Source organism: Helicoverpa armigera, chromosome 1 (genome assembly GCF_030705265.1).
Source record: "Helicoverpa armigera isolate CAAS_96S chromosome 1, ASM3070526v1, whole genome shotgun sequence".
Classification (NCBI taxonomy): Eukaryota; Metazoa; Arthropoda; class Insecta; order Lepidoptera; family Noctuidae; genus Helicoverpa; species Helicoverpa armigera.
The window spans coordinates 18,720,384-18,740,717 of NC_087120.1; the positions used below are offsets into that span (position 1 = coordinate 18,720,384).

The following is a 20,334-nucleotide window of genomic DNA, read 5'->3' on the forward strand; positions in this document are numbered from 1 at the left end:
TCGAAATTAGGACGTGGGAATCTGTTGATAAAGAATTGTGTCAATTTTATCTGGATCTGAGACTGAACTTGACGATTGCCTGCAAAGGTCAATCCAAGACTTCCACGCCGTCCTTCCATACATTGTTTTCAAAATTAGATTTCAATCCTGGTTTGTACATTGTCTATTGTAAAGCAAAAGTTAAGAAATCCAGGTGAAATCCTGAAATATGGATTGAGATTGCATATTGTAACGGAACGGAAAGATCCACATGAGCCTACCAAGATCATTAGTATACTTATATCATTATTTCAAGACCGGTAGAAAAATATTCATATTGTTCGAATAACAAAGATATCATAGGTATTATTTCCATTAGCAGCAGAGCTATCCCATCGCAATTTACCTGCCACCTTGGCATCGCGATGTCTTTGTTCACGGACGGCTTACGGACGACCTAAATAGCAGCCTCTGTGAGGCTCTTCCACGTTAGGTAAGATAGCATGCGATTATTATCACTTTTTACCTAAACTAACGACCCCGGCGTCGCGTCGCACGGGGGCAATGCTTGCATGCAATGCATATAAATCTCTAATCACTCATTCTATGACAAAAAAATGCATCAAAATCCGTTGCGTAGTTTTAAAGATGTAAGCGTACATACATAGGATTTAGGGACAGAAAAAGCGACTTTGTTTTATACTATGTAGTGATAAACGTCAATTTATTTTGGTGCATTGATAAGTTAACCTGTTTCGTTGCTTATAGATAACACTTTATCTTTACTAATACCTATAACAAAGAGGAAGCATTTTGTTTGTACCCCAAAGTCTCCAAAATTACTGGACCGATCTAAAAAATTCTTTTCCTGTTGGAAAGCTACACTCTTCCCGAGTAACATAGGCTATATTTTATCCCGGTATGGACAGTAGTTCTTAAAAGACGTAGGGGAAACCGCGGAAAATTGGCAATTAAAAACAAACATATCGTTTTGTATTCGTATTGATAACTCCTACAATGTAAGTTTCGTGAATGTGTATTATTTAGTTGACAAGTAAAATCTATAGCGTCACGTTTACATATTAGAATTCAATTATCATAATGTATGTATGTAAGTCATTATTGATGTAAATAGTCGTGATTCATTCGCAGTATGCCTTTCTTACTGATTGAATGTTGTCTATGAATGTCAGTTGGAAGTAAATAGGCGTGAACTCGCGCATTCCTGGCGACATTAAAAGTGATAGAAATTAAATAAGATTAGATTACATCTTCAGAACCGTTGCAAAGAGATTATTATTGTTTTTTTTTTTATCGCTCCTCCTATTTGTATTTTATTTAAAGAGTCGCTGTTTCACGGGTTTCATGGGCGTTTCGTATCGTTCATTTACTTAATAAAATATCACACTCACGAATAATAGAGAGCCTGATATTACCCCTTGTTAAGACTATCAAAATAATATTAATTAAGTATTTACAAGTATAGATTTCAAGTTATTATTCCCATATCTATTCGTTACAATTCAATGTAACTGACTATCAGTGGTTTGCAGAGACGAACTGCCTATCTGCCCACCTACACAGTTACCTATGCAACCCGATACTCCTAGCAAGACTTGTCAGCATTTCTGGCTTCTTACTACCCTTATCTACCAAAGATGTTCAAATTACCAGACCCAACAATTTAATGTCTCTCTCAAAACACTTTATAGAAAAGCACTAAGTACCAATTAAAATACAAAATATAAAACATTGTTTAATCTCGAGAATATTAAGTACAAATACAAAATGAGAAAACATTGTTTAATCTCAAGAATAATAAGCACAAATACAAAAAATTAAATGAGAAAACATTGTTTAATATCTAGAACACCTGTTTTCTAATTAATATTTTCTCAACAGTGCAAACAATTTGTGCCGATACTAGAGAATATCGATGTTACTGAAGCTGAACTATGTACTGGAAAATAATTAACGCTTGAAGTGTTTCTGGTGCAAAAGTATTCGTATTATAAAGTTTCCCTGATCGTGGTAACATAGAATGTGTGTATCATTGTTCGTAGTTAACTACTTAGAAGATATTTGATAAAGAGTTAAATATAGAGTAGCACTGTCTTTAATAATTTTATGTAGGGTTTCAAGACTTTTTAGTTATCTATCTAGCTTTTTCCTAGCATGTTAGGGTCGGCATCTATTATGGTGTAGCTGAAAACCTGTGTTTTCCAAGATTATATTAAGAGTATAGGGTGGTGTTTGGTTACTTTAGAAAAATACTACAGAGAAAATAATGGCAAAAATAATACGGAAAATACAATTACAACTTATTTTGGATAAAAAGACATGGGTAAACTGAACCCAAACGTAACTCGATGGAGCTAGGCCGCATTTATAGCACGTCAAAAGTGAGTACTGAGCTGATTTGTATCAATTTTGGCACACAAATAGTCTAGAGTCAGAGAAAAGACAGAAGCTACTTTTAATCCGGATGTAAGAAGTAATACCGGACGCAGATAAAACCACGGGAAACCGCTAGTAATAAAATATTTACATTTCCAAGTTCGCTGCATACAAATAATGTATTAATTTCTTTAATTAAGCAATTAACTAGCAAATGCAATCGCACCTGTAGGTATTCTTAATCGCCTGTATATTTCCTACGGCTTTACTTACAATTGATAAATAAACAATCAATACCCAATCATAATTATTCAATTTGTTGCCGCCGTGTTCTGTTTTGTTCTTTCTTATTGGCATCTACATAAACTAGTTTCGATAATCTAATATTAGGAACCGGTTAAGAGAGTAGATGTCAGATTCGCCTACGAAGGGTCTTGTGATTCTGACATAGTTTAAATATGTTTAGACGTTTTTAAGTGTAATAACTTATCGTTATATCATTTCATTATCCTGATGTCCTAACGGTCTGACACCATCACACAAGAGTCATATTTCCAGGCAAATCGAACAATCTTTCATACAATCTAACTACCTCTGGTTGTTCCCTTCCTGTATATAAACACGTCAACTATCTATGGGTCTATGTCACCTAATTAAAAGTATTGCAAAAATTTTGTTCATACTTTGATTATTTTTACTACAAAATTTAATAGAGAAGCAGATGACTCAATGAGAAGGCCTAATGGCCCTTTAAAGTTTTACATAAGCAAGCGGCAAAATAACATCGTATAATTGCTCTATCACTATGAAAGTTAAAAAATATCTGAATATGGGCAAATCCGGTTCATATCTTAACGACAATTTTATTAACTTGTTTGATTACTATCTCCCTTAGCGAATAACGATGTTGGTTCAAGATAGTACATGTTACATTATATGAGACTAGTTCTTCGGCGCGGTTTCACCTGCGTGAAACTTCTTCCCGTACCCGGATAAAACATAGCCCATGTTATGCGTAGGTAGTGTAGCTTTCTGAGAGTGAGAGAATTATTCAAATCCGTTCAGTAGTTTCTGAGTTTGTTCGATTCAAACAAACAATCAAATCTTTCCTTTTTATGTATTAATATAGATTATTTGCAACATAATATTTATATTATAAAATACTTTGACTAGATTTTCTTCAAGTGCTACCATCTTTATGCGAATTAAAACGGGCAAAACCGCGGTCTAAGACCTAGCAGGTAAATAAAGAAGATCTGCATGTACGAGACATAGTTAGCATGCATAATAATGACTGTTTCCGCATTTAACTGCAATCATCATCTAAAATGAAACTCGTGTAACGTTACGCGAAAGATCTGACTCATATTCAACTAAATGTAAAGTTCCCTTCAGCTTCAGAACCCAGCCTACAAGTACACAGTTATAAAAATAGAAGCAGATTGAATTATCACCCAAAAAAACCCCGAGCAATTGAAAGAACGTGCCTAAGAATATGAACAATTAGAAACCAAGAATGGATATTAAACAAAAATGATAAAAAATACTTCTATTTGAACCTTAACATTTCCATAACCAGTCCGTTGTCATGGATAGAACCGGGCCAATAAAAATTGTAGGAAACCGCAATAATATTAACAGTTTATTGTCCTTCGTAACTCGTAACGATGAAATAGTTTTTAAACACGCTTAGAAGTGACACAAACGAAACATGATACTAAGATGCTTACCAATGAGAAGATACCAAATTGCAAACTAGGACAAAGATGATGATGATGATGATGATGATGTCCTCCTAGACGATTCCGTCGACGGCGACACCCTGGCATATATCGGCAGTTTGGTTTCGTTCATGGGCTCGTACATGACTCGCGAAATCAAACTTTGCCTTGAACACGCGGTCACAAATAGCGCAGTAGAGTTGCCCTTGCGCATTGTAAGTGTAGGTATAGGAGGGCTTGGGGCGGGATTTTTGGAGCTGGCGTTTAGCGTCTAAGGCTTCGAGACGCCGCTGTTCAAAATCCTGTACGCTCTTATGAACAGTTCTGCGCCACTCAGGTCTTTGGGTCGCTACTTGTTCCCATGAGGTTGGCGAAGACTATGCCACACACACATTTGACAGATCACACATGACTATCATACTTGTGACACTTCCCACTACACTACTAAACTACTATTACCTATGTACAACTTAAAAATACCATCACTTGCAACTTATGTTCTAGGGGTGACGCTACTGGTAAACACACATCTATCGGAGTCGAATCCGGCGAACATGCCAAACGAATAGAATTTTACTATTTGTCCGAACCGAACGCGCCGAAGAAATCGTTTATATTTCCTTTATATACGTCGCAACGCAACAGCTGACTGCATCGCATCTGACGTCATCAGAACTCCTGTCATTTATGGAGTTCTTCCAGATTAGGGCGATTTGACGAGCACAAGTGTGCTTCGCAAGATGTCATAAAAAGCAAAAAAAATATCGTTCGAATCTTTCGGCGCGTTCGATTCCGATAGAGTTCTTTCACCACCCGAATACAAAGGCACAACCTATTTCACAAAAACGCGTGACCACACCAATGCTGTTGAAACTTAAACAGTCGGACTCACGTCTCCCACAAACCATGGAAATATACCTGAAGATGACATGTTGAAAGCATCACCCTTTTAACCAACCCACAAAGCGTATTTTCAATGTTTAAAGGCAACCACGCCTTGTCAAGTCTTCGCTTGCACTGGGGTTTCATAGCAGGCATCGCTGAGCCTATTGTGAAGAACTATCCAGTTACAATTGTTGGTTTTTCAAACAAACACAAGAAACAATGCAGTCTGTTAACGTGTTTTAGGCTGCCTTGTGACAGACCTTGACAGCTTCAAGTAGCTAACAAATTCGATTTGTAAAAGAATTCGTTTTTTATGTAAATTCTGAAATGTTGTGCTCTCGAGAGTCCTATTTAATTAGAAACTAACAATGACCCAATTAACCTAGGCAGACAGATAGTTACACCAAAATTAAGTCACAGGCTTAATTTGTCAATACCAAAAAAACATTACCAGTAAAAAGTTTTATAATTTCTGACTTGCCGTTTGAAGATTATTGGCCCATATCTCTTTCATAAAAGAGGTTTGCACAATTGGCTATTTGAAAATGGAACTGATGCATTGCTACAAAGGACCAATAAATTGCATTATGATGTGCAGTGCCTTATGCTGCAATATAAATGCTTTTACGCCAAAACTATACTGAAATTAACTACACGGAACTGACTGTCTCCCCCATTCGGGTCTCCAAGGAACTAATTTCCCCACCGTGATAAAAACTAGCCTATGTAATTTCTTACCGGGTACCAAGTTTGGATACCTGGGTACAAATTAACGATTAGACAGAAGATGCCTAGAGCCCGAAAAGGTCCTTTTTATGTCAGAAGCAACTCTCACGGGACGCAAATGAAACTGGGGCGACCAATTGATTAAAAAAAAGATATTATAAGCATTTTCGCTTATCTGTTCGATAAATTGACTAATCCCTTATTGATTGTTATCAATATCCGCATTGTTAAAGGTCACGCGAAAGTAAATAAAACACGAGTGAAAATCAGATTAGATTGTTGGGATAAGGAAATAGGCCAGTTTATATTATACACAGCGCTAATTATTAAAACATGAAGAGGTATCTTATTAACACGCTTATTTATATAGACAAGAATCGTTAGTATAAATAACGTGGGCACACAATTGCCTTAGGCTACTTGTTTTAATTGAACAGTCATGATAATACAATAGTTAAATAAAACAATGTTTCATATAAAAATCATAAGCATAGCATCTTCAGCCTTTTTCTACAATGTAGGGATCGGCTTACAGTCTAACCAGATGCAGCTGAGTACCAGTGTTTACACGGAACGACTGCCTATCTGACCTAGATATCCGGGCAACCTACTGACTTTCATACCGTCCGGCCCGAAATCGGATATCGGAGATACATATTTCATACATTCTACTTCCTCCGATATCGGGTCGGCGCCCGACACTGATATTGGATCGACTAGTGTGAAAATAAAGGTAACGCTAAAGGTACGTTTTGAACTCTTGCTGCTGCCGCTCGGTTTCAAAACGGTTTCATGTAAATAATACATACAAACCAGTAGTGCAGCTGCGGCCGACTTTATGCAGTTGCGATATGTGCGTGCGGTCGGCAGTAGGATTTCAAAACGTACCTTGATTTTTTCAAGATATTTTAGCTCATGGACCATTTGGATCACATTACGTTTTTACCTACAAACTACAGCTGATATCGACCACAAATGTTAATCTAAGGTTAACAGACATAACCAAGTCGAGGTCACACAAATAGACAATAATATAGGAAATGATAAGAGATAGAAACGTACTATGTATACAGATGTATTGCGACATACTACGCCTTCGTTATTTAGACTTAGATATATTTACTTTATGATAAAATGTTAGAGAAAAACTGAAAAATATCATGAAACGACGAAAACGTTAGATATTATAAAGGTATGTTTGTTATTCTTCACGCGCAAATGGGCGAACTAATTTTGACGGAACACATGGGGTATTTTTAAGCTATTGCATAGCTTCTATCGCAGGCCTTGAGGCAGGTCGTGCGATTAGACGTATTGTACGACTTTACGGAACTCGCCCGAATCGAGACGAGCTGCTCCGAAATCGGACGAATACAATACAGAATGCTATGCAATAGCTTTACCGCGGCAGTCCCCGAGTGCCATACGTATTTTTTTATCCAGGTACGGGAAGCAGTTTCCTGAGCAGCCAGATGAGACCACTGGCATTACCTATGTAGTTATAATACAAAACAAGCGCTATTTGTGACGAAAAACCTTGAATGGGTAAAACGGTGGCTGGTTATTATTAACAAATTGATCGTCAATCATGATAACACGAAAACTGAGCGATAAGATCGCAGTGTTTTCCGACCAAATGACTTTATCGAATCTCGTGCGTTTTACAATCACGGCTTCTCGTATAAAAAGATCTAGTGCTAGTCGGAGTCGTGCACGAAGAGTTCCGTACCGTCTGTATTGATATAAAGGCTCTGAAACAACTACACGATTTGAACAAAAACTCTTGGAACGCTACACTCTTCTCAAGTAACAGAGGCAAATTTTATCCCGGTATCCCGGGCAATAGGTCCCACGAGAAACGGGTGAAACCGCAGGAAAACGGTTATAAATCTATTATCATCATCAGCCTTTTCCCAACTACGTTGGGGTTGGGATAACGGTTATCTATAAAACGGTGTATAAAATCAAGTTTGTTATATGGGCTCACTGAAATATTTTTTTTTTTGTATTTTTCATTATTGCTGTTATGGCAGCAACAATAGATAATACATCATCTGTAAATAGAGTCATGATATACAGCCTGTTGACAGACGCACGTATTGACGAGCAGCGAAGTCATAGAACTAGGGTACCGTCTATCCCTTTGAGTACGGAACCCTAAAAACATTACAATCATAGCTTCTCTATATAGCATCGTAAACAAATCTCGTCACTATACACCTGTCGTGCAGAACGTAGCTTGTAGTTTATCAACACAATTTGCATGTACGAATAATGCGTGTTACTCGGACACAATATAGGCGTCAACAAGTTTACCTATTCGTAACATGAATAAACTTTACCTATTGGTAACATAATTAAGTTTACTTGTTGGTAACATGATAGAAGTTTGCCTACAGAGGTGGTAACATGAAAATAGTGACATGGGTCATGGAGGTCTATCGTTAAATGTTATGTTGTGATTTCTGAGAAAAAGGTGACACAGCTTTGCAAATTGTTTACTTTAGAAAATAGTTTTTTCATGAGTAACAGCACATAGGAAAATTTTCAGTATTGTCTAACCGCCTTCTCAGAAAGAAGAGTGTTCTCATTTCAGGTGTTTGCATGTTTTAAATTAAGTGTGTTTATTGGCACACATTTTTTTTACCGATTTCCAAAAACGGAGGAAGTTTACAATTCGGAAAATTGATACCTTGTGGTGTAGGATCTTTACTAACGTCACTGTAACTACCAGATACCATGACTTTCAAGCAAAGTTAAACTCCCTATTCATCACGAACTAAAAACAATTCCCACAAAATTCATACAATAGTTACATCAAAAATGCAAAACGGTTTTCCATACAAATGGTCTCTATATGCAAAATTCTGTGTGACCACCGCAGAACAAAGTGATCATCAATCACCATTCAGTGCTCACGGTCGATCCAGATTGACAATTGAATTTATTTTCAACTAGACGTTTTCCCGCGGTTTCACCCGCCTCCTGTGGGAACTACTGCTTGTACCGGGATAAAATATAGCCTATGTTACTTGCAAATAATGTAGCTTTCTAATGGTGAAACAATTTTTAAAATCGGTGCAGTAGTTTTTGAGTTTATCCATTACAAACAAACAACATTTTCCTCTTTTAAATAAGTACAGAAGTAAAGATATCTACGTACTGTCTCTATGCTAAACTTATTGTTAAGATTTCGGGATCGACAGGTTAAGTCTGCTGTTTCGAAATCGAGGCCACATATGACAATAGGGAACAAAGGTACCACGAGTTGCCAAAATAACATGTTGTAGGCATATGTTGTAATGTAGTACATAAGACTTACTTTATCAGTGATATATCAATAATGCTATTATCAATGCGCTGATTGCATTAAGCTATATAATAAGTACTGAAGAGCAATAAAACCACTTCAAATTGAAACGTCCTGTCGTCGGTTATCGGCATATTCAATTTAAAATGAACTGATTGTGTGTTGGGCTCGAATTACTGGGGATATGTTGCATTATCGGTTTTAGCACAGGACTGTTTTGGCAAACCATTGGAAAAATTATTAAAAATGGTATTAGACACTTGATAAAGTTGGCCTAGAATACTACGTCGTTTACCTTTTCTCAACAGCGCGTAGGCAGACAGCAAGAAATACAAACTAATGGTTATTTTATCATGTATTTAAAAAACAACATAAAACACTGCGCATATCAAAGCAACATATGATACAGCGATTAAAATGTCATAATTTATGTTTCAATCTCGATATCAGGCGGACATTATAAATCAAACATATGATTTTTAAATTGTTCGCGTAAAAATTGATATAAATTATAAAGATCGAATCTATATTTATGCATAACAATTAACCCCATGTAATAAGGTTGTAATTAACTAAAATAGATATACGCTAAGCGGTTATTGAACTATAAGATATTGTGGGTTTTTTCTTAAATACCAAACACATAATTATGTGTTGATTATAACAACATGAATAGTCTTAAATACCTGTTGATTCGATTGTTGCTGTTGATGATACTGTGCCACCAGCCTAATACCACTCAACTCCAAGGACCTAGGATCCAAAGACCGACTCCGAGGCTTTTCCGAATAAAACACATCTTCGTCCCTTTTCCCTTTCTTCCACCTAAAATAGTTAGCCATATCGGCCCATTCACTGTCACAAACACTAACACTTGTTCACATGAAACGTTCAGCACGCGCTACTGTAGTTTGCATATTTTAGTAGAACCGTGGAGATTAGACCGCGGAGGCATCTCTGTAGGTACTGAGAGATAACGTCGCCGTCACGAGACGTTATTGTTATGCAACGCCAGTGTGTAAGCGACCGATATCCGATGGAAGCAAGCGGCTCCGGAACTGGGAACTAGGAACTAGATGATGCAGCTTGCCTGATCTTACTGGTGACTCCGAACGCACCCGCCACCCAAGTGCTCGCGAACACACTCACATTATTTGTCACAACTTAACACTTACACATCACTACATTATTGGTCAATGGAATCGTGATATCGCAATTTAGAATATAGATATTTTTAGCGGCCGACATCGTACAATCGAAAGTGAAATATCTTCGATATTTAGCGTCAATTATCGCGGGTGATTACGTGTGACATGTTCGCGGGTGTTTTGAGTGTAGATGTTCGTTAATTAGTGCAGGATGGAGTGCGCTAGACAGGACGAGCGTACGTTATCTAGATGCGCTAGTCCGTGTAACACAGGGTAATCACGAATGTAGTTTACTAGTAAACAAGTCTCGCACGCGTCCATACAAAAGAGTAGGTGATGTAATCAGATCAATTTAAGGAAAAACGTTTAGAAATAACAGAATAATTGCACGTTGCATGACGATATCGAATTACAGATGCAAATGAATACAATCGTTTCATAAAATTGTAATTTAAACCAATCATTTGCCTAGGGGCTCCCATTAAGATGAACGAACCATTTTATGAATTATTTATAGAGCTATCCAGATAGGGCTGCCATCCGTCCGGGTTTCCCCGGATTTGTCCTCGTTTGGAGGCCGTCCGGGGGCCGTCCGGGCGGGGTTTCAAGAAGTGTCCGGGGAAAACCCGGACATTTTTCATAGGGCCATCTTAACCTATGGTGCCTGGGTATGCGAATTACCCGAGCGCCTAATGATGCAGAAGTCGAAGTGTCCCAAAACTCCAAAATTTTCGCGCTCGCTTCTCATTCAAAAAATTTTGCGCTCTCTTCGCTTGCGGCTTCTTCACTTTGCGGATTTTTTTATTATACAAGTTTAGGTGCTTTAGTGACCCGAAACTCAAAAATTTTCGCGCTCGCTGCGCTCGCGGCGACTTCACTTTACAGTTGTTTGTATTTTCCAACAATTTTTTGTCTAACCTATCAAGAAGGTAACTCCTAGTTTCCATATGATCTTTCTTAATTATGACCTTCGAAATACATTAAATCACAATCTTTCAATACTAGGTACTACATGAGCTAGCCCTGACTTTTCATGTAAGGAAGGACCTCATTGAATTTAAGTAATATGGTAATATTAAAAATTAGGTCTTGTTTTGTTAAACAAAATAAATCGGACTCGTCCGGGGAAAAAATGCTATTTACGCCAAATGTCCGGGTTTTTTTAAATATTTGTCCGGGTTTGGCGAAATTCGAAATGGCAGCCCTATATCCAGATAATAAATTAAAATTAAAGTGTCTAGTGTTGATGGGTAAATTATAAGTTTTCTCGATTGTCTATAAGGTGGAAATATTTTATGTAATCAAAAAAGCACCTACAACAAAATAATTACTCTTTCAGGTTACAGTACGACACAGTTGAGGAGCCCATGGTTAAGTAACAGTAAGTAACAACTGCACGTACTGATCAATCATAAGGATAACCAACTATTGGCCATATCGGTTCGAGGAAGAGTCACTGTATACATATCTTGGTCGCAGCGAGTCCCTCCGAGTTTCGGAAGCCCAGCTCAGTTCCCCAGACGTGATTTCAACATCTTCGGGTCCCGTACCACCGACTACTTAGCTACGATCTCCTTTATCTTTTGAAACAAAGATATCATCTCGAAATGATTGTAAAACTTTTCGGTGCTATTTCCATCTCACAGTCTAATGAAAAAGGTCATGAAACTACCTGTTCCAGACGCAATCAAAATATCAAACGTTCACGATCAAATTGCTAGTTGACGGCAGATCGTGTATACTGCGCTGCGTTTACGAGGTATAGTTACAAACGTGGAAAACAAAATGACGAACGGAGATGTCATAATGCAAAATCTCTTAAGTGGCGTCACCAAAATGCGAGTGTTCGGAGGGGACGTGGAACTTTACTGGCTAGGCCCTCACAAATACGCTCTTTTTTAATACCAAATCAATCAAGAGCAATCGTTGACAGATGTCTCAAGAACACACGTCGTTGGTACACTAGTAACTGATCGTTTTGATCGCGCCTACCGTACGTAGTTGAACTAGAAGGTGCATGACCTACCTGCCTTTTTTTGAATAAAAATAATCAAACTACCTCTCCCGCTGTGGGTGCAGCGTGAAGGAGTATCAGAATTTTATTGACTAAACCCACTAAAGCCCTTTATGTACAAGAGCCACGGTAACTCTTTCGAACAATCCCGCAGCCCTGACCTACCTGCCTTATGGCAACTCCGCTCATCTTTCCTTCATCTGTGGTTATCAATGACGGTTTGGTAGAAGTGGGCGGACCATGATATGTAGTACTTGAGGTCCTATTACTAAATGAAATGGATCACGAATACACAAGTCAAGGAACAGATAATCATCATCTTCCGAGCCTTTTCCCAACTAGGTTGGGGTCGGCTTCCAGTCTAACTGGATGCAGCTGAGTACCAGTGTTTTACAAGGAGAGACTGCCTATCTGACCTCAACACAGTTACCCGGGCAACTCAATACCCCTTGGTTAGACTGGTGTCAGACTTACTGGCTTCTGACTACCCGTAACGACTGCCAAGGATGTTCAATGACACCAGCCGCGACCTACAGTTTATCGTGCCCTCCGAAACAAAGTCATTGATGTCCGTAACAGCCAGGGAACAGATAAATAGAGAAAATAGTCTTGTAATTTTTTCTTAGAAGTGGACCTACGATATTGGAAGTTTATTGAATTGTCCCTTTTCGTATAAGAGGTACAGACTGCGGTTATCGAAAATTTACGGCTGGAATAGCCAGTAATGTTATACGACAACTATAATAGGCCGCCCCTAGAATTTTGGCACCTACTTTTCTAAGCGAATTGCATTAAAAAAATACAACATTGAATAAAACTAGCTGTACAGAAGACGCGTTAGTACATTAACTAAGAGTCACTAATGATTAAAACTTCCATTGGCGTGGAAAAATCTGCTACTCAATTTTGATACTCATCCAAAGTTGTTGAAACCGGCCATAAAATTTCAAATTAAATATCATTTAGTTTCTACTGAGAACGTATCAACATAACATCAAACAAATGCTATTTCGAAGACAAACATCACAATTTACGACGCTTTCATGATATGTATCATACTGAGTGTTTTATCTTTTACGAAATTAGATTTCAGAATGACGCTTCTGTTTATTTTATACGTCTATGTTCAAGATTATCTGATATATATTAATGTAGTCATTAGTCATAGTAATCCTACTTATATTAATCTTTTGGGATCCAAACATTACGGCTTTTATGTTTCTGAAGTCATAACTAGACATTGGATTATGTGTATATCGCATATGCAAATGCAAAATAATTGCACAGTGCTATTGCATAAATTAATAATTATTTTGTCAATCGTGTTTATTTCGGGTGCCTCATTTGTGGATTTTTTGTCTAAAAACTGTGAAAATAAACGTGATTTTAAATAATATTTTGATGTGAATATTTGAGCTGTTTTATGTCTATTTGCATGCATATTTTTGTCATATTGACAGGGCATATAATTATAAAAATCTATTCATAATATATCACATCATTTTTTTCTTGGTCAAATCAATCTGGGTTTCTTCGCAGCGAATACGCGCAACATCCCGAACCGCCACTAAGTTTGGCATAAAAATGGCGAATAAAATAACGCTAAGTGCCGACAACGAACACGGTGTTAAGACATTATTCTGAATCAATGAATTACAAAAAGAAAATAAACAAAATTAGTTACCATAGTAAAATCTGGCATGAAGCCCACATCATTTGCCAATTCTATTAGGAAGTTAAAAATATTCTGTTTACTACTTACAAAAGTTATGGACAGTGTCAACAATTGTAATAAATACATACAAACAAACATTAATTATATCCGTACTAGTTTCATCAAGGCAACAACTTCCCGTACCCGGATAAATAGTAGCCTATCCTTGCTTTGATTCTAGACTATCTGTGTACCAAACATTTAATTTAGTTCAGTAGTTTAGTCATGATAGCCGGACAAAAAGATATTAACAATAGGTAATAGATTCATGAGGTAAGGATTTAGCCGTGGAATCGCCCGCTGTATAAAACTTGATAAAACTTATTCTACAAAGCAGTCACTAACAGTAATTTTCAAATTAAGTACAGGAAATATATTACAGCGTAAGTTTTATTATACTAAACTTGAACTTCAATTTAAACAATAATTTCGCACTTGCAGAGTTATTATCACGTTCAAAGTCGACTTACCGAAAGAAACAGCTATCATTAAAAAGTCAGTCAAAATAAGCAATTAAATATCAAAGACATAATTACTTTTTTGTCTCGACATAAACATGAGCCCATTGCAAAATTATAACTTCCATGAAATTAATCACTATTACATATTGAGGATCACTACTTTGAACGTTAAGTTTCAAAAAGGTCACAAAATAGCAATTCGTCTTCAACGATCAAAAAGGAACTAAACTTCGAAAATAAGAGAAATAGGGTATCCATCAAGCTCCAATTGATCAAGGGTCAGTCCTATTATAAATACCTCAAAAAACAGTTACATTTAAAGGAGACATCATATTAAACCTGTTAGTACAAAAAAAAATGAGAAAATAGTATTTAAAAAGCGCGATTTGCAAAAGGATTGCGGTAGAATAAAAGACCATGGAAGACACATGGTAAATGCAAAAGAAAGCAGAACATTTTAATTCCCATTCAATTGCATGGAAGGGTAATTCCTTATTCTCATAAATTGTTTAAGGAAACCATTGAAGGGTCAAAAAATAAGAATAAAAGTGAAGCTGATTTCTGTAGATAGCCTTGATCCTGCCCCTTGAGGTAATATAAAGAAAGTCTGCATACAAAAAGTTCCTTGAATGAAGGAACTCGTATTGCAATGCTTTGGTACTTCAATCAAAGTGAATAATAAGCTCGAAAGGCCTTGAGACAAAACGTAAACAAAAATGTAGTAAGCCGACCGAATTGAGTAGCGAGTTTTACTTTGATTTTACATCATATTCGGGTACATTTGAATTTAGCAGTGTAATATCATTCAAGAGCCATGTGTGCCGAGTACTTTCCTAACCTACAATGCCATGCCTGCTGTGATTGATAATTTATTCAATAATAAAACATTTTAACCAGTGGGTGTTCTAAGTACTGTTATTGTAGAGTTTCTAATACTTCTGTTTAGTACATAAGTTTTAATCAATATGGTTACGGCTGACTGGACAAATATTTAAGTTATGTTCTTTGTAAAAAAATAAGTTTTATATTGAAGTTGTCACTTCTGAAAGTAAGTCAAATAAACCAAGTTTAAAGTTCTTGTTGATTTTTTATTGAAATATTCCCGAGTTCCCGGCCTGTACCTGCCTCTACATAAAATTTAGTCATTCAAAAAATATAGCTCATACTTAGAATAAGATTAATCATAGTTTAAGCATAAATATTAAATGTATTAACTCAATCCCACTTCATCAAATACATCACCAACCTAAAAACACTAAAATTATCAGAACGTATACAAACCAATCTAAAATTTTGAAAAAAAAAACTTATTCTTATTCTTGCCACGTTATTGTGAACAGCGCCATCTATGTCGCGCCTCCTGAACTAACAAGTAACAAGTGCTGCCACTCACCGCTTTGCGTTTCTCGGCGCCCTCTATCGGCGGACTCTGGCCGGGCATGGAAGCTCGGCCCCGGAACATCTCCATGACTTTGGACATCGCGCTCGGACGACGCGACGACGCTGCGGTCACCGTGTGGTAGTACTGTTGAAAGATAAATCATTTATTAACTAGGAAAACAATTAATTAATGCTTGTTAGGTCATGGAAGATATTTAATAGAGTTTCTATATAAAGATATCCTGCAACAAAGGATAACATTTTGAGCATGTCATTACCTATATCACCTATATTACTTTGAGCAATCGAAATTCGACTGTTTAATTTCAATTACTGATTATTTCTCCTCCCTAACTGACGTATGTAATGAATCGAATCTGTAAGCTTACCTCGTAAGCCATTCGCCCGCATTAGGAATACAATTTCTATGAAAAACTAGCCGTTTTCCCCGTGGTTACATCGCGTCCCGTAGGAATTACTGCCAGTGCGGGATAAAATATAGCCTATGTTACTCGTAGATAATGTAGCTCTCTAAAGACGAAAGAATTTTAAAATCGGTCCAGTAGTTTTTAAGTTCATCCATTACAAACAAAAATACATAATATCAGTAGAGATCAAATTTAGTCTGCAAGAAACTTTATTTGCACATGACAATAGATGAACCAATTTCGTAAAATTATTGGTTATGAGTAGGTACCAATAATTTATCGGCAATCCCGATGAGCATACGTTATATAAACTATCGGATTGACATCTATGGCGTTAACCTATTTCTTCCAATTGACACCATTATAGTTATTGTTACGAGGAACAACTAGCAATTGATATGTCAGTATTTTACTCATCATTATTACGAACGGTATTTGGCCTACATACTAATAATAGTGTCGAACTGTCGACCTACTGTTAATTTGTTGGTCAAAACAAGTTTCGAAATTGATCTGCTAACAACCTTGGCTCCTATGCTATTGAGCCAAAAGTTTCAAACTGTTGATGTTTACTAAATTAACCAATAACTTCACAACGACTAAGCCGATTTGGATGAAACATATGAAAGAACCACCGCTGAAAAACCATCTTTCATTTAAATAAAATCGCATCTGAATCGAACCATCCCTTTAAAGGCTACAGCGCCACAAACTTGCAGCACTCTTTTTGCCTCGGGGTTATAAATCTGCAAAAGACAGCCGGTAGGTTGAAGGAGTTTTCAAGTCCAAAATGGTTGGTAAATTCAAGATGGATCCTGGTATCGGCGAAACTTCAGCCCTTATTTATCGAACTGAAAGTCTGTGACTGACCGTATAATTAAAGTTCGGTTTACAATAAGGGATTTATACGATTTGATATTGAATTTTGACATTCGCTTCATAATATAAATTATGTCCCGATTCTGTTTTCTGTCCGGTGCTGTCGGCTTGCCGTCCCATCGGACTATGAGAGTGAAGGAATAGAGAGTGCACCTGTCTGCGAAGCAGGGTGATCTCCTTATACGAGAACAGCTGCCCAAATAGGCTTTGGACGCCGTTATTATTATTGAATTACCTTATCGACAATCAACTGATCGATCGATTATTACAAACCGCAGTACTTCTACCAACAACACCATGAAGAACTGGATACATACCCTGGTATCGCTTCCAGGGTGTGGATGTGCGGAGCCGTCTCTGGCCTTCAACTCTGGAGTAGCTGGTGGGTCTACCTTCGCCTCCGCTTTCACGGGTTCTTTTGTTGGAGTGGATTTCGTCATGTTCTGAAAGAGAAGATATAATTTTTGACAAAATCATAGCAAGAATGTCATTTGGTACGTATTGAGTGGCGTATAAGTGGTGACTAGTAAATGAATATTGGTGTGTTTAATTTCTTCTACAGTCCCCAGATTTCCTAGAACGAGATTGATAAACTGCTTTTTAGTAACAGACTTGTTTTGATCTGATATCATCTACTAGTCATAGCCTTATTGGCAACTATGTTGGGGTCGGCTTCTATTATAACCGGCTGCAGCTGAGTAGGTACTTGGGTTTTACAAGGAGCGACTGCCTATCGGACTTCCTCAACCCTGTTACCCGGTCAATCGGTAGCACTTACTGTATGCATGATTTTCTGGTTAAAATATACTAACAAAGAGTGATAAAATGCGCTCGACTGGCTTTACATGATATGGGAAAATCAATACTCATACTTTCAGAATAATAGTCTATTCAAAAATATAGACATGCTCACTTTGTAGATTACAAATGCATTCTTATGCGTTATTTCCCATGATAGCCATAATAATCAGACTTGTATCATTTGTATTGAAAAAGTAACTTTATAAGAGATTATTGTGTACTTCGAACGTTTTCTACTTGGGTGATGACTTCACTATTGCATCACTATAGGAACAAAATGTTTGTCATTACTTTGTCGGAGTATACTTAAAAAAGAACTATAGTAATGCGATTTCGCATTCACATGTTTATACTATGTTATATGTTCTGGAATCAGGGATTTCCAAATTTGGTTTCGTAGAAAGTCATTAAGGTTTCTATTATGTTACTTATGTAAACTTCATGTAAGTTCAGTGTTGATTTTTAATTGTATGCTTTAAGGTTCTATATAAAAACAGCTGTCATTTTCCGGCTTTGGCAGTCGTTAAAGATAGTCAGAAGCCAGAAAATCTTAACTAAGGGTATTGGATTGGACGGGTAACTAGGTCGAGAAGGTCAGATAGGCGTTCGCTCCTCGTAAAACACTGTTAATTACCTGTATCTAGTTAGACTTACAGCCGCTGAGCAGACAGATTTTTGGTTAGTGTTTCGTTGTCTTTAAAATTGATTGGTCCATGTTCTAAGAGTTCGAGTACGTTCTAGAAGTTCTCGAATATTCTAGAAGGTTCGATACTGACCTGTACGGCAGCCATGACTTGCTGCATAAGTGAGGGTTGTTTCTTGACTTCCCCACGAGGCTTGGACTTGAGGATATTGAAGAGCGCAGGCCTTCGACTCACCCCGGAGGTTCCTATAACACAAAATAAGAACATGTAAGAAATATTGTAATATCACCAATTAACATCTATGCTCGTATGTATGTATACCTACTAATGTAATAAATAGGAAACTTTTTTGTTTGCATCCTAAAGACTCCTTATCTACTGGTCTGATTTGAAAATTGGTTCACTGTTGGAAAGCTACACATTTTCCGAGTAAAATATATATTTTACCTGGGTACGGGCAGAAGTTCCCTCAGGACGAGGGTGAAACCGCAGAAAAAGAGCTAGATTTTATAAATTCGAATGTTCTTATCAATAAACCATGTGAAGGATGTTGACAGCTTTATCCAGTTCTAATCAGTGGTTCCTATTGCATGAACTAAGTACCTGGTATCAAATCGGATATTGACAGGCAAAGAAAAACCAGATGTAGTAGTAATTTGATGTTGACGTCTTGAGATCTATCTGTGGGAACGCCTCTAATTGATATTTTAATTTGATCTTAATTGCGTCGGCAAAGATTAATGAACTAATCAAAATGATAGGCTATTACGGCTATCGTCATTTATCTGAGAACATTTTGTGCAGCATAGGACGCCCAATAAATCAACAAAATCCTTGAAGCTACACTTTGAAACTCCCGATTCTAAGGCCTTTCTCAACGCTTTACTCTTGCAGTTGAAACTTTACAGAAGAATGTATTACTAATTACAACCATAATTGTAGCGATAGCCTAGTGGTTAAAGGTCCTGCCTCCCAAGTACATACAACTATAAGGCTCAGTTCAGGCGTTGTACTTTTTCATTGCATATTGGATTCACGGTGAAGAAAAACATGTTAGAGCCAAAATGAACTTCAAAAGACTGACAACGCCAATCCGCCTTGAGCAAGCATGATGAGAGTTACTTTCTTCTGTGTTTAAAAAGGAGAAGTGTCCTACGTTGGCCACTAACAAGCTGATGGATCTAGGGTTCATTCTTACCATGTATAGTCTGCTGGTACATAGGATGAGCCTGTCCATCATCACTGGAGCTGCGTCTCTTGCGTTCACCCACGGACTGAGTGCTGCGGGTGATGGCTGCATCCAGACGTTGTTCTGTAATGTACAATTTTAATTGAGTCATAAATAAAATGGTCGAAGATAGCTTAGCAGGCCACAGCATATCAGAGTTCGCAGCTTAAGGCAATAGAACAAACTTTGTCGGCGATATTTGGCTACACTATGTGCTAAAATAAGGATCTAAGATTTGCAGATAGGTACCATAAAAGTAGCCATAAATAAAGCCGGCAGCGCCGAATTGATTCAAAGTGATAACGAAGAAATATGCAATGTATAATCATGATGACGGGATTATTTCCTTCATCATCACCATCTCAAATGTAGAACGTGCACTGATGCACTTCCTGAGGCCTCCCCCATAAATCGACATTTCCATATAGCACAGAACTATTATAATTGTTACATAATACATACCAATATAACACAACATTACAACAGGGTTAATTAGAATCAATCATAAATAATAACTAATGAACAGCCCAGAAGGGTAGGCCATACGCCATACAGCGATGTGTGCTAATCTGTGTCAGAATTAACATATCGCACGCGGCTATGTTTCCAAACAGTGTCC

The 20,334-nt window shown here is 37.3% G+C and overlaps 1 protein-coding gene across 1 annotated transcript in view; it reads right to left on the reverse strand.

Annotated features, from left to right (window-relative positions):
* The window catches only part of LOC110373889 (uncharacterized), a 112,027-nt gene that overhangs the window by 77,487 nt on the left and 14,206 nt on the right, over positions 1-20,334 (reverse strand). The window contains 4 exon segments of the mRNA XM_064036709.1: positions 15,749-15,880; positions 17,360-17,485; positions 18,620-18,732; positions 19,686-19,799. Of these exon segments, the coding sequence (XP_063892779.1) occupies positions 15,749-15,880; positions 17,360-17,485; positions 18,620-18,732; positions 19,686-19,799 (485 nt within the window).